At 34.2% G+C, this 15,495-nt stretch overlaps 1 protein-coding gene across 1 annotated transcript in view; it reads right to left on the bottom strand.

The window, feature by feature from the left end:
* LOC129799550 (cGMP-specific 3',5'-cyclic phosphodiesterase) overlaps positions 1-13,348 on the bottom strand; it is a 57,007-nt gene extending 43,659 nt beyond the window's left edge. Inside the window, exons 1-3 of the mRNA XM_055843558.1 lie at positions 11,627-13,348; positions 2,345-2,843; positions 76-341 (exon numbers count right to left, since the gene is read on the bottom strand). Of these exons, the coding sequence (XP_055699533.1) occupies positions 76-341; positions 2,345-2,843; positions 11,627-11,893 (1,032 nt within the window). The 5' untranslated portion in view covers positions 11,894-13,348. The remainder of the gene's footprint in view (positions 1-75; positions 342-2,344; positions 2,844-11,626) is intronic.
* Positions 13,349-15,495: the final 2,147 nt, after the last annotated feature.

Below are 15,495 nucleotides of genomic sequence, written 5' to 3'. Positions count from 1 at the left end.
CATGGGGCATTTGCATAATAAATGTGATTTTAATGAGATTCAAACTGAAGGAGAAAACAAAGGGCATTTCCTCACCGCTTCCCCACAATCCAAATCCAGAAGATATACGGCACATCTCTGACACTTGAGTAGTTCCCTTGCTTCCTGCATTATTTTAGTTACGAGGCACTCCAGATTGCTCTGCTCTGCAAAGATGTTCCTTGCCAGATTCAACAGTATCTGATTGCGCTGGTATTCTTGGACGGATATTTCAAATAATTGAGCATTCTGTATGCCAATACCACAGAATGTAAGGTAACGCCGGAAAACCTCGACGTCCCGCTCGGAAAATTCATCAGCATCTAATTTGTAGGATGGATGACAAAAGATCAAATATTTTCAATCCAATGGTTTTGGTCATCATTGCAAAACAAAGGTATTTAATTAAAACAATAGTTGCGGGTTTGTGACCAAGCGTGTGGGTTAGTTTCCAAATAATCTATATCTAAGCTATATATTCGGGTAGCTATAGGGTATTATGGGGTAATTTGAAATCGGAGATAAATTGTACATAAAAAAAAATATTTTGTAAAAATGTTCGTAAATATTTGTAAATTCCTATGGGGGAGTTACGAAATGCTCGTGAATCGTATAACCCACAAACATGTTCGTAAAAGTTTGAACTTTTGTCACAAACATTGTTCGTAACATGATCATTTGACGAACATTTTTTGTACTTTTACAAACATTCGTTTGTAAATTTTCGTAAACACACAAATAAATGTCCGTAAAATTTTGTCATTTGTTCGTAAATGTTCGTAAAATGCTCGACAGGAAAACAAACATTTACGATCAAATGACAAAATTTTACGAACATTTTTTGTGTGTTTACGAACATTTACGAACAAATGTTTGTAAAAGTACAAAAAATGTTCGCCAAATGATCATGTTACGAGCAATGTTTATAAAAAAAAGTACAAAATTTTGCGAACTTGTTTGTGGGTTATACGATTCACGAGCATTTCATAACTCCCCCATAGGAATTCACAAACATTTACGAACATTTTTACAAAATATTTTTTCTGTGTAATTTTCAGATCTCCCAACTGTTTTAGATGGTTAAAAGAAAAAAATACAAAGTCTCAAATACAAATCTTGGACACATAGGGCTTGTTTTTCTCTTTAGTAAAATTAGATTAGTAGATAATAAAATATACGATTTTAATTTTTCTCCGTATACTATGACGTAGGTAAGTCAACGTATAAACTAATTATTGCGGGCAGAGTATAACTTATCAATAAATAGATCAAACTCTAAACATTAAGTGATTCAAAATCATGAATCATAAATTGAATGCTCATTATAGATAATTAATTTGAATTGCACTAAAATTTTAATGAGCAAGTGTAATAATACCGTTAATCACAGTATGGAAAGATTTCAGCAATGATAGCCTATTTATTTTCAAATTACGTTAAAATGTATTACCAAGTTACAATTTTAGCTTAATTATGTTATAAAATAAGTTATTTTTAATATGAGTGTATCGCTTAATGGCTTTAATCGTAAGTGCGTCAAATACTTATAAATATTCTAGTAAATTTAGGTAATAAATTTCCTTCAATGATTTTAATATCCAAGATAAGTGTAATATAAGTATGCATAATTTTAATTTATTTATACCCCAAGGTTAATCCATATAGAATAACTGAGTAGTTTTATAAACATCAGCAAAGTGTTGTAATTACCGTTTTGTTATATTTTAATGGGCAACTTTATCCTTAATTTAAACCGCAATTTAATTCTAGCACGTACAAGAGTCTCTTCTGTCATAATTCATGAATATAACTATATACCTATAGTTACTTTTTTTCTTATGTCTATACATAATTGGAAAGTACAAGGTTGAAGGAATCTAGGATAATTTTTGCAAGTTTACAGCTATTTGCTATATAGTAAATTTTTAAGATAAAAAATTACAAATTTTTAAATTCTCATATTAAAAATTGATTTTAATTATTTTTTATACTTCCAATTTTTTTAAGCAAAACCGTTTTGGAATAAGAAACTACAATTCTCAAACATAATATTTTTCTTTAGAGTGAAAATTATTTGTCACTGGTATTGTTAGAAAAATTATTTAAATTTTTGGGCTATTTTTGTCCCTATCGTTCATAGAGGCAAAAAATACACCAAATCAGACTCTGTTTACTCTTCGAAGGTTAGATGTAAGACGTTTGACAAGTTTTGTTTATCGGTTTCATTTTTATTGCTGATTTTCGGTCAGCGAAAACTGTCTCGTCGTTAAAGGGTTAAATAAAAAAAGATGTGAAGAATTCATGAATATAAAATGAACTGTCTTACCATTAATTTTATTAATAATTTCCGCCACCCCAATGACATCGCCTTCGTAGTTGCAGATTGGCATGGATAGAATTAATTTGGTTTTATAGCCTGTCCTTAGATCTATTTCGCCATTGAAACGTTTGTCCTTATATGCATCTTTTATGTTGATAATCTCTTTAGTCTCTGCAACAATTCCCGCAATTCCAACCCCAAAGGGAATCACAATGGGATCTTCATGAGCTTGCCTGATGGCCTCTTCAAGTGGCGTGTCTTGGGTCACATCGAAAAGTTTCGCCACGAGAATCCTTCCAGCAGCCGTATTTCTGGATAGGAATAAACTACCACGATCTGCTTGAGTAAGCAGACCCACATTGACGAGAATTTTGTGGCATAGTACGTCGATATCCAATTCATTTGCCACATCGCGAATCAACTCCATAAACAATTCATTCTCATTCAGATTTTCCAAATGCTTTCGTGAGCCAATTGAGCGTTGATTCTGGGTGGTACGACTTCGCTGATGGATTCAAGGCAGGTACATGCGTGGGTGAGAAAAATATTCATGAATTAAAGAGCTAAATCATTCTTCAAATATGAATATTTAAGGTTTTAAGGTCTATCACGGAGAGATGGAAGAATGAAGCCAAGCAGAAAGTTTGCACAGGAATTAAATTCTTTGTAAATTTTTATCTATGGCTTCTCCAAAGCTTTACGTGTCGCTATATGAATTCAACGAGCATTTTCTGCCGCTTCAATCAACAAATGCCGCAAGCTCTTTATTTGTACAAAATATATACGTAAAACTTCCTTTTGGCTCTTCCATCGGAGAATTTTCTGCATGATCAACGTATCAATATTTTGACTCAGTGTTGATATAATGTATACAGCAAAATACCACAGATATGCATAATCATTTGACTATACCTAATTCGAAATGCAATAATTTTGCAGTAAAAAGGCAAAGTATCACAAAGGGTCAACCATTAAAAATTAAACAGACATAAACATTTGAGGTAATTAGTATACGGTTAATAAATATTGAACCATATTGGCTTTGTGAAAATTTGATGAAAAATGTCCATAAATTAATTTTTCATTGGATTTTCACATCAAATAAAATCCAGTATTTATTGTTTAGTGTTGAAATAAATTTTAATCATTTTTTAATTTATATTCCCAATTAATATGCAATCACTGCTTTTGATTTGAATGAAATTGATTATATATTCATTGTTAATATTTGTATTTATTTTAAATAATTCCGATGAAATACAATTAGAGCATGTAAATTGAGCTTTTCGATTGGAATAATTCCTTTTAGTTCTAACTGATTTGTGTTTGACCATAAAGTGTGCCATAATGTAGAAAATAATTGATCTGGTACAATGCTCAATTTAATTTAGTTTTATTGGTTTTAGCACATGCTAGAAATTTTTTATAGTGGTAAAATTGGGTGAAAATTTTGAAAATGCATTCTAGTTGAATTTATTGATTATTCATTTATTTAACTATAACTATTTACGTGTTTTTAGATTACTTGATAGAATAAGGATGCTAGAACTCAGAAGTTAAATTAAAAGAAAAATGCAATTTTCTAAATTAAAACTTTATATCCTAGAAATTAAATAAACTGCAGACGAAGTCAATATTTTTCAATTAAAATCCTTGTACATGGATATTTTAAATTGCTGCATAGTTTGATTATGAAAGGGATGAAAACTCTTTGCGGAATAGGGAAAGACGTAGAGAGAAGATAAAGACAAGAATAACTATATATACATTTGAGCGATTAAACAGAAAAAAAATCAAATTATACTTGGAGTGTGTTTTCCTGCAGAGTCAATTTGGCGACGGTGATAAATGACTTGTATGGAGGGTGAAAATTAAAAAGGAAAAGAATGAGACTGATGAGAAAGTGAAGAAGCCCTCGAGGTGACCTTTTGTCACTTTCGGCAGTAGCTTGTTGATGCGGCACTCGAGAATGGTATAATTCGATGAGAAAAGAAGAAAACTCAGGGGGTGGACAATTTTACGAATAAAAGATACAATTTCTATGTCGAATGTCGGAGTGAACCATTTCTTATCGAAATACGGTTATAAAATGTTTATTTAAAAAGAAATGCTGTAAAAATTTATCGCTTTGCGAATTTAAAGTCCCACTTATATACAGCAATAAAACAATATAATAAGAAATATCATTTTAACCATGGCAGTTTTATGCTATCATTCTATTGACTAATAATTTTTCTATGCTAAAAATATTTATATCAAAAATTTTATTATGATTTTCCTATCACCATCGAGTTTCACAGATTTTTTTTTAAATGTCATGCTATTAAAACATATCAACATACAGTGCTGTCTCGATATATGCACAGTTTGGGTACTTTTTATTGACAGTTCTCTCTCTGAATATGCACAACTTTTTTTTGAAATTCCCAACGGTTTTTTTCTTTCTTTTAATAAATTATCATTTTTTTATTGTTCTAGAATTTCCCGTGTTATTTTAAATATAATATGAGACAGAAAAAATAAAATTAAGAAAATTAAAAACAAGAAAAATTAGTTACGAAGAAAATAATTTTCTTAATATTAAAAATTACACAATAATTTTAAGTGCTGAACGTTATTGGCTATATTAATCATTTTACTGATTCACATTCACAAATTATTTGTAAATCAATATTTACTTAATTATCATGAGACAAAATTTCTTCTTTTGGATTTCTGATCTATTTCAGTGGGGAATAATTGGATCTTACAACTGCTAGAGTCAATCTTACAACTGCAAGACAAAAGAATCTCTAAAGTGGTAGCAAAGCATCCCGGCTTTTGCGAAATGCTCGAACTCGTGACTTAGATGCTATACCGCAAAAGTACTTTCGCATCATTTACCGTATACCGGTTCTCAACCGATTTGTACCGATTCATAAATCTTTCAAAAGATCTCCCAAAATAGTTTTAAAAGTAATAGAATTGATTTTCAGATAAAATTTTTTTTATCGGTTATGAACCGGTTCATTATCGATTCAAAACCGAACCGGTTCAGTTTTGTAGGAAATTGCAAGACCTTTCCAACTACCCCAAACATGACCCCATTTGCTTGATAAATGAGCACTCTAGTGTCTTTTTAACATTTGACCTTGAAAAACCGTTATTAAGAATGATTCTACGCCATTTTCGTATATGGACGAAATGTTCGCCTGGATAATCTTTTAAACATATCCAAAAATGAAAAAAATCGTTAATCGAAATTATTAATGTGAAATGATTAATTTAACAATATCTAAATTTAATAATATTTTTATATGGAGGAAACTTCAAGGAAAATACAACTTATATGGAGGAAACTTTTGTAGAGGAAAGTGGGGCAATAGTAAACACAGGGTAGTGGTAAACACTGCAATTTTTTAAAATTATTTATTAGATTTCAGAAGACGAAACCTTGGGGAAAGCGCGCTACATTTAGACGATTCAAGCTTCAGATAACTCAATTTTTTCTATGTTCCTTATGGATTTCACGCATAGGGGAAAGTACTCTCCCTTCGAACATTCATGCCTTCGAATAATGTAAATTTCTTTTATATTTCCTAAGAGACTTACACATACTTATCACATAAGTAAGTTTCTTAGGAAAAATAAAAGAAAATTTACATTATTTGAAGGCATGAATGTTCGAAGGGAGAGTACTTTCCCCTAGTTCTTTTCTGGAAATTTGAGTAGCTATTAAAATATAATATTGGATGATTGCATAAGTTCATAGGACTCCCAATTGTAAAGGAGAATGGTCAAATCCGGTCCCGGAATCGCCACAAACGGGACCTATGTCATTGGATAGACATTAGTATAGGTAACAACTTTTGTTCTGGGATCAATGTTCTAAACCATGGAGGAACAGTTCTAGAGCACAAAAACTATTTTTCACAATGATGAAGAATGATCAAAAGTATATGGGCGCTGGTTCATCTTCATACAAACATTAGAGTAGACGCATTTTGAAGATATTGATATAAGGTTGAGAAAAATGCGGGAACCCAGGACGATAAACGTTGGAAGTCCTTGTAAAAAAAGGCCTTTATCCTTCCGAAATATCGCTGTTTTGACAACGAATTACACAAGAACTGCTAAAGCGATCTTGATGAAATTCGGTATAGGGTCAGTGTATGACTTAAAGTTTTTATCCATGCATACCACCCCCTCCCTCCACCCTCCGTTCTGATAGCCCCCATACAAAATGGGGGCACTTTACCTTATAACTCCTTTCTAAGACGATGTAGAAAGCTGATATTCAACAAGGGAACAAAACTTATGGACGACTTTTCAACTATGCATGTTAACCCGCTCCTCCACCACCCCTTCTAGTAATCCCATACAAAATGAGAACATTTTGACCTCCTTTCTGAGAAGAAGTAGTTGGTTTGTAAAAGAATGAAAAAAATGAATAACTAATAACGTTAACAATAATTTTCTAGATTTTATATGCATTTATAGACATCTAGTCGAATTACAGCTTTCTGCCTCCTCTTAGAAAGGAGTTATAAGGTAAAATAGTCTTATTTTGTATGGGGGTTACCAGAAGGGGTGATGGACGAAGAGTTTGGGCAGTATGGTTAAAAAGTCTTCTTTAAGACTTGTTCCTAAGCTGTCTTTCAACTTTCTATCTTTTCTCAGAAAGGAGTTATAAGGTGAAATGCTCTCATTTTGTATGAGGGCTACCAGAAAGGGGGACAGAAGAGGGAGATATTATACATGGTTTAAAAGTCTTCCCTAAGCTTTGTTCCCTTGTTGAATATCAGCTTTCTGCATCGTCTTAGAAAGGAGTTATAAGGTAAAGTGCCCCCATTTTGTATGGGGGCTATCAGAATGGAGGATGGGGGGAGGGGGTGATATGCATGGATAAAAACTTTAAGTCATACAGTGACCCTATACCGAATTTCATCAAGATCACTTTAGCAGTTCTTGTGTAATTCGTTGTCAAAACAGCGATTTTTCGGAAGGATAAAGGCCATTTTAGAAGGACTCCCAGCGTTTATCATCCTGGGTCCCGGCAGTTTTTCAATCTTATATCAGTACCTATAAAATGCGCCTACTCTCGTTTGTGGCGATTCCGGGACCAGCGCCCATATAGTTTTGACCATTCTCCTTTTAACAGATATTTTATTTTAGAAATATTATTTGTATAATCAAGGATATAGTCTCCATTGTTCTTAACACTTATCCTCGAAAGATGTAGAAGCTTATCAATTCCATTTTTTAAGGAAGAGCCTGTTTTTTAGAGTTGCTATTTTGGAAGATCATGCCCTTTCTCTTGACCAAAATCGAATGTTTTTACTAATCAAGCGCATTGAATCTAACGAATTAGTCACAGTGCTTATCTTCTGTGATTGTTTCATCGCATGGGAGTAGCTCAAAGTAATTAATTTCCCATGAATCCCATCAAATTCACAATTTATGCAAATTAGCTTTTGCAAGAAGGTTGGCTGTTTTTTCCAAGACTTTTTCCGCTGCATATTGTTCTATTAGATCGATTTCTCATCACATTTTACCAATAGATCCAGAAAAATTTCTTCATCGCAACATATCGGGAGAGAAATGGCTACATTCCCTACAATCATACGGTTACCCTTATTCCTTTCAGTCAAAAATTGTGACACTCATCTACTAAGCTTTTAAAAATATCAAAGCTTTTCTAAATAGCGAAGTACGATCGAATTATTATTGTCCAACATCCTAACAATCTGTTTAATAGATATTCGCAAATTTTCTTCCAATAGGATACTCACAATATTGCCATCGATGTTAGAGGCCGTTTAAAATGAAGTCGATGTTTCGAAGGATAACTCCATATTTTGGAATTTTCCAAAATACCTTTTAATCATTCTAAGAGCAAGAGCATGATCTAAATAAACGCCTAAAATGCTTTTCCGTGGAAGTCCATCACTTGGACCTTTCCAAAATTCGCTTAACATTAATTGCTGCAAATACACCTTTTTGTTCCACATTTTGGAAAAGTCCTCTAAAGGACATATCGACATATTTGAAAAATACTTGGCATTAGAGGGATGTAAGACACTACAGTCTTTCTTAGTACAAGCAAAAAAGTAAACATGAATAGTAGAGGTAAGCTACGGAATTCCCCTTAACGACCTGCGTGAAAAAGTCCCACGAACTTATGCAATCATCCAATATTATAATGGCTCAAATTCATTTAAGACATTGAAAAAATTGAATTGTTCGTTCGAAGGTAGCACGTTTTCCCCTTGATGAATTCATAGATACTAGGGATCCTTATTCATTGAAAAAATAATCGTCAAAATCAAATGTTTGCAACTACTCAATGTTTACTACTGCCCCAGTTTCCCCTATGTAATTCGAAAGATTTTAATTTTTTTTACTTATCTATTGAAGATGTCAAGCAAAAAAATTATTTGATTTTCATTATATATTAACTGCCAGAACTTCACGAGAGAGCAGTTTCCGTAATCCAAATTTTTTCGTCCTGGGTTTCAAACGGTAAGAGATATTGACTTCCGGTCTTCGATGACTCCCCCACAAGTCTAGCGAACTCTCTAGCGAACTAACATAACAAAAATTATCCTCCACTCATTCAAATCCCTCTAAAAATATGATTTTTTAACTCATCTCAAAATTTGCAAAGGCGAATATGTTAATTTTTGGATATGTTTTGTACGCAGTCCACCTGAATATTTCGTCCTTAGACACCTTGTACTGGAAAATTCGTCATTTTGAATTATTGAAGGTCAGAGATCAACCAACCTGGAGAGCCTATTTTTCAACCGAATTGATCAAATTTGGATTTTTTGAAAGGTCTTGTAATCCTAATATTTTCGATTTTTCGTTCATCGATACCTTTCACCGGTAAAATCGCCATCTTGAATTATTTAAGATCAAGGATTTGGTCAATAATTGAAATGTTTATGATTTTTGAATACACTTTCTTCTTGAAAAATTTTTAACTTCCGAGAAGGTTTTATGATGATTTATAGACAAATTTAAATGGACATTAATCTTATACGCATTAAAAAATGTTGCGAAGAGGAATATAAAGCAGAGCTCTTGATCGGGACGGGAGTTCCAGAAGCTCGCTTAACCTCGGACGCTTGCCACTCCTTTTAAATTAATCGTACTGCAGTAAAAATCTAAGTTGGTCCTTATGAATTTCGAGAATTAACAAGAAAATTTTCGATTTCATTTACAAATTAGTTACGATTTACGTTTAAATACAAATTACTAAATATTATCGAAAATATGCAGAATGCTTTGGAACTATTTTGAAAAGAAGTTCAGGAGAAATTTTTCTTTTTTAAATTACTTTAATATTTTAAGAATTCTTTTATTTGCATGAAAACCTACTATAAAAGTACTATAAAAGTAAAAGGAGTTACGATTAATAAAATATACACATTTGTTCCTAGCCAGGTCATATATACTTGACAATATGCAGTCAGTTTGCAACTGTGAAAATTTTTGGCGGGAAAAATCTGACAAATTACGGGAAACTTTGTAGGGGAAAGTGCCAATTCCTTGCACGGTCCCAAGCTTTACAATGAATAATTTTTTCCTATGTTTCTGAATAAATACGACCCCGCAGTATATTTTAAAAACAAGTCACCTTCCCCTAGTTTTTAAAATATAGAAGAGATTAGTCACATTTATTGTAAAACATACGAAAACTTTAGTCATTGTAAAGCTTGGGACCGTGTAAAGCATGGGCACTTTCCCTTACCTTGACTTCCTATTCAAAACGGCTTCGGCAGAAAAAATTAGCTGTAAAATATTAGTTTCATGGGTCTCATGAATGCCAAAATCGTAAAGACTAAACCTTCCTAAATTAAAAACTGTTAAATAGTTTTTGCTCAACTATTCAAAGAAAATTGTAGAGCGTATGGCTCATTTGACAAGTGTTAACCCAGTCGACGGCCAAACCCACCAATCCCAATCCTTCATTCCTATGACACACCCAACGTATCATCCCTAGGCGGGTGCTGAAGATTTCTGGGACATTTTTTCGAGTCAGCTCTCCCCGTACTTCAGTGAGTGAATATCAGTCGCCGTGGACAGTTCACTCCGAGGAAGTTGAAAGATTGGTGGCACCTTCAGTTCCCCTTTTTCCCTTTAAGGGAGACTGGGGCAAAACTTGTCAAAACGCATATTTAATTCTTTCACGAAATCTGAGAAAACTTAAACGTTTTACAATGAGCATATTCTTATAGGAAATTTACTGTTCTATAACATTGAAGAAGACTATTTTCCTCTATCTCGAAAGAAATGTGATTTTCGAATGATTTTCTAACAGTCGATTTTGTGGAGATTCTCAAAATTGCTTGGGCAAATTTTGTCAGTCTTCGGATAATTTGTGACGTTTTACTCTCGCAAACGTTAAAAATATCAAATAGACATATTTTTATAGGAAATTTATTCCTCTACATCTTTGTCGAAGATAATTTTTCTCTATCTTAACGAGAAATGTGCTTAAATTGAGCTAATCAGTATTAATATTTTCTGTAAGCCAAATATTTCAAAAAAAGGGCTCAAAATTTCATTATTTTTTATTTTACATAATCCTTCCTCGAATCCCTTGAAACTTTGTAAGTTCAAGAAGGTTCATGAAGGCTATCTATAATACAAAATTTCAAGCCTCAGTCTCTTTTATTTTAGAAAATAGTGAATATGGAAATTTTCGTTTTGACAAGTTTTGACCCAGTCTCCCCTATAAGTTATAATATTATTTCAGTGAGCTTCAAGGGCTTAGGGTCGGAGGAACGTCTGTTCGACAAGGAACCCATATTGACACTTTTGTCAAAATTTTGAAAATTATTTAATGTATCTAGTAAAATATAAGTAATATAACGTTTTTTCTGTAATATACCTTTTACTATAAACAGATATGTTCAAATTTCATATCCTAAATGGTACGGAGTAGGGTGTCAAAAGGTGCTGACACGAGTTCTTAAAGTGTCAATAGATGTTCCTTTCACCCTACATAAATGTTAAATATTTTGTAAACGTATTTTATTTTTATGCAAAGAACTCAAAGGATAATGGGGATAAAGGTTTTCATTAAGAAATGGTTCACCATATTTCATGTCAGCTTTGAAGGGTTAATATGTATACTGTGTCCATTTCCTTGTGATTTTACCAAATGAGCTTTTTTGTTATGAGGCTTTATGTTAATGTGTTTGCATAAGTAATGGGTTTGCTGAAGAATTTTTGTGAGAATGAATGTCGACAATGTAGACGTAAAATTTGTTATTTTGTCACCTCTTGTGTGGAACTCACCCTAACTGGCGAAAGTGCTAGCCACTGCTGAAAGAGGTCAGAAGACACTGACCCACCCTTTCGTGGACTCTTGGGCGACTTTGTAACAATGGCATGAATCCTGTGAATGGCATCGGGTGGTGCGCGTTCCCTCAGCCACTTCTCGAACATTTCCGGCCTTTTCTCGTACAACTCACTGATCATCTCCATTTCCTCATCATCATGCCTTGTTGAGGGTAGCTTCTGCAAATCACCCCCACTCTGCTCCCCATTCAGTATCTTTGCCATGTTTTGGTGCGGGTGTATTTTCTCCAAATAAAAAAAAATCCGGAGTCCAGAAGGGACTCTCTGGGGGTGTTAAGGGCTGAGTGCTGTTACCGCCACCTCATTAATTAGAGTGTCACGTACCGATTCGCCGGCGTGCAAATTTTTCTTTTTTTTTCACCCACTGATTGCGCGGGCTTTTCCGGGTTGGCTGATTAGGGTTGAGTTTTCCACCCCATCCATGGGGTGAATTTGTGGAGACGCGTGTTGCAAAATGTATGAGATGCGCAAAAGTTGGGAGATCCTTTGTCGCAATGTCTCGCAGATTTGGAACGATTCACTCACAGAGGATGATCCCGTGGTGGATAATTGAATAAGGTCCAAACACAATGTGGAGCACTTTTCTTCTCAGACGAGAGAGCGTCAGTGGAGTTGAATATAAACAAATCACAAGATGAGCGCATGATCCATTCCAGTTCTCCAACCCTCAGCTTCACGTACCACGCAAAAAAAAAGAACTCTACCACTAATATTTCTTCGTCCACCGCCAACAGCACGGAGACTTAGCTTGGAATGTCACTGATATAGTGGTTCAGGATGACCTTATTATTTATTCATTGGGGTACCATGGGGCTGGTGGAGGTGATAGGTTGAACGGTGTTTGATTTTATCTCTCGTGAACCGCTGAAATCACAGAACCCAATTCTCTCGATTGGATGAATCCTCTAGTGTCTCCTGGCCGGAAATCGATAAATTTTCTCTGTGAAGTGCTTTTCCACACCAACTGGCACAGAGGTGAGATATTTTCCTCAAAAGTCACTCCCACCCCATTGATCAGAAATTTTCCTCGTTTCAGTTGATTTGACTCTGGTGGAAAAATCATCCCCAGACGTCACTCCACTTCGTATTAATTGTCTCACATTTCACCCTTCGAACTTTTTGTCACTCCCACCACCCCCCTCGCGAAAAAGTCTCGGAGCGCGAACTTGTTGTGAACCCAAAAGAGACCAGAAGACAACAGAAAAAAAACATCAGCTGGCCTCTTAATCCTGCAAAGAAGTAGAAGATGACTTAATCCCACTTTGTGTCAGCAAGGGAAGATTTTTCATTGTGGAGTCACCAAGAGATACAAATTGTCGAAGGAGCGTATAAGAAAGAAAAAGCCCCACAACCCTTTCTATCACAGTCACTTTTCCTTGTTCTTCCCAAGAACAACCCCCGAAAATTTTCTGCTCTTTTTTTTCTTCTATATTCCTCTCGATATCAAGTCACAGGGGAAATCCTCGCTAAACACCAAATTGACCACAATTCCACAGAGATTTTTCCTCAATTTTCACTCAAATGCCCACAAGAGTGTGGTTTTTAGGTGGAAATTTTGATAGTTTGCCCCACTGAGCTGCACTTCAGAGGATGATGTTATTTTTTTTCAGGCCAGAGAAAATGTGGAGCAAGAATTTGAGGAAAATTTGGCACGGCTACCCCGGCGGTTTCCGAGAGACTGAAAACTTCCAAATTCTCTGTGTTGGCATAGAGGAGGAAAAGCTATGGGAGAGAGAGAAAATGCGAGAGGAGAAAGAGAATTTCCCAGCCCGCCAAATATATACCATTAAATCCCCCTTCAGTAATTCCATGAGATGACACACAACTTCCCCATTTGTCTCACATTCTCAGCCCTCCCAAAAGACTCAAAAGCACAAGACCCCAACGAGGAGAAGTAACTTTGTATGCTTTTTTGTTATGGACAACACCTCAGTTGACACAATTGTGGAATATGGAAAGTGCCCCTCGAGGGAGAATAGGGGTTACCCATAACGGGCTTATTGTATACACAGTGCATAGCATATATAAGTGTAGTGCTTGGGGTGAATCCAACCGGAAAAACGCAGTTTAGCCCCAATCAGAAAGGATGCTTTTAGTTTACAAATTCATTTAGGGGATACGATAATCAACTTTACTTTAATAATAGATTGCGAGCTATATCCTGACCCTTGGCATTTTATTTCAATTATGTAGTTTCATAAATGCTTTTTATGTGACACTGTAATCCATCTTTTTATAAACGTCCGCCAGTTTAAAGTGTATTTAAAGAGGCTAATGGGGTTAATGGATAATTTCTTATCCAGTTCAAAGTAGAAAGAACATAATTGAATTTCCAATAAAAAACTACTGTTTTAGGAACGACTACAGCCGTTAAAAACTGCCTGGAATTTCATGACCATTTATATTTTATATAAAGCGAATACTGACCCAAATCGACTTAGAAATTATCCACATATTATCATACGTGGTTGAACTACTGACTTGAAAGAGTGAAAAAATGAGATACAACGCTGTTAAAATTGAAATTGTGAAGTAAGGTAGGGTAAATGTCCTAATTCAAAATCATTTCCAGACGCTTAAACTTTGACAGAAGATACAACACATTAAGTTCATTCTTTTTCTGAAAAAATTACATAAATTTGCTCCTTGACTCTTCTAGAATGCTATTGTTTAGTGAAAATTCTTTAAATATAATTTGAAAACTTCTTAAATACAAGAAAAACACACAAATGCAAAATGCTTCTATTGGAAACGAATTAATCCAAATGGAGACAAGGGACATTTTCTAATTGGAGACAAACAGTTTAAGTGAAACCGCGACGAAAGACTTCCAAAACCTTGTTGAGTTGCTCCTGAGTGCAGGATTTGTTATTATTTCTGGTCTTTTCTCCTTTCCCATCTAAAGCAATAAGAAAATCTCTCCAAAAAAAAAAACATATTTGCGGGGTTTCCTATTGAAGCATTTGCAGACTCTTCAGAAAAACCCTTTTTTGTCCACGAAATAGGTGATTATTTCATTTGAAAACTTCACGTACCGTTAACAATAAAGATTAATACTTAATTTCGCATAATTTTGCCAGAAATATTACATAAATGTAAAAAAAAAAACGAATAACGAACAATCACCTTATTAAGCCCGATCACAAGTAGATTTTGATTCTTCAATAGTGTCTTGGATGAAACGTAAATGGAACTCTATTTGCACAGAAAGTCGTTGAAGATCGAAGAATTCAAATTCAATTTCGAATTTTCATACTAACTTTTCGAACAAGTTGGGGAAAATTGATTAAATATCACACTAAAAAGCTCGCAAAAGAGTTACTCAGTGATTATTGAGTGATTAAATACTGGGGCGAGAACAGTAAACGTCGTTGTTCAGTTTTTTTCCTCACAACAATGTGAAGACCATTACATTTTGACACTTGAGCACTTCGAAATTCGAACAGGATGTAACTTCCGCCACCTTGCGGAAGTATTAAGAAGTAAGAAAGTCTCTTTTTTGGATCTTCAAATAGATTTTCGAATTTTTCAAAATCTACTTCTGTACGGAAAGATTGTGTTTTTCATCAGAAAACATGGTCGATCGATGAAAAATTCGACGGTGAAAAGGTACACTTTTAATTTTTCTGAGAAATTAACAAATTAAAATTTGTGAATATGAATGAATTTTCGCTTTATTCGGAGCAAAATTAACTAAATAATGAAATTGAGGTATGGAAAATATATAAATAAAAATTTAATATACTGCATTTATCATGGAAAAAGTGATGTTTCCATTTGGAGTAGCGAAAAGCTTCCATTTGGAA

The sequence above is a fragment of the Phlebotomus papatasi genome, chromosome 1, assembly GCF_024763615.1.
Source record: "Phlebotomus papatasi isolate M1 chromosome 1, Ppap_2.1, whole genome shotgun sequence".
Lineage (NCBI taxonomy): Eukaryota > Metazoa > Arthropoda > Insecta > Diptera > Psychodidae > Phlebotomus > Phlebotomus papatasi.
The sequence above is the reverse complement of the archived record's forward strand: the minus strand, read 5'-3'. Positions and strand labels throughout refer to the sequence as shown.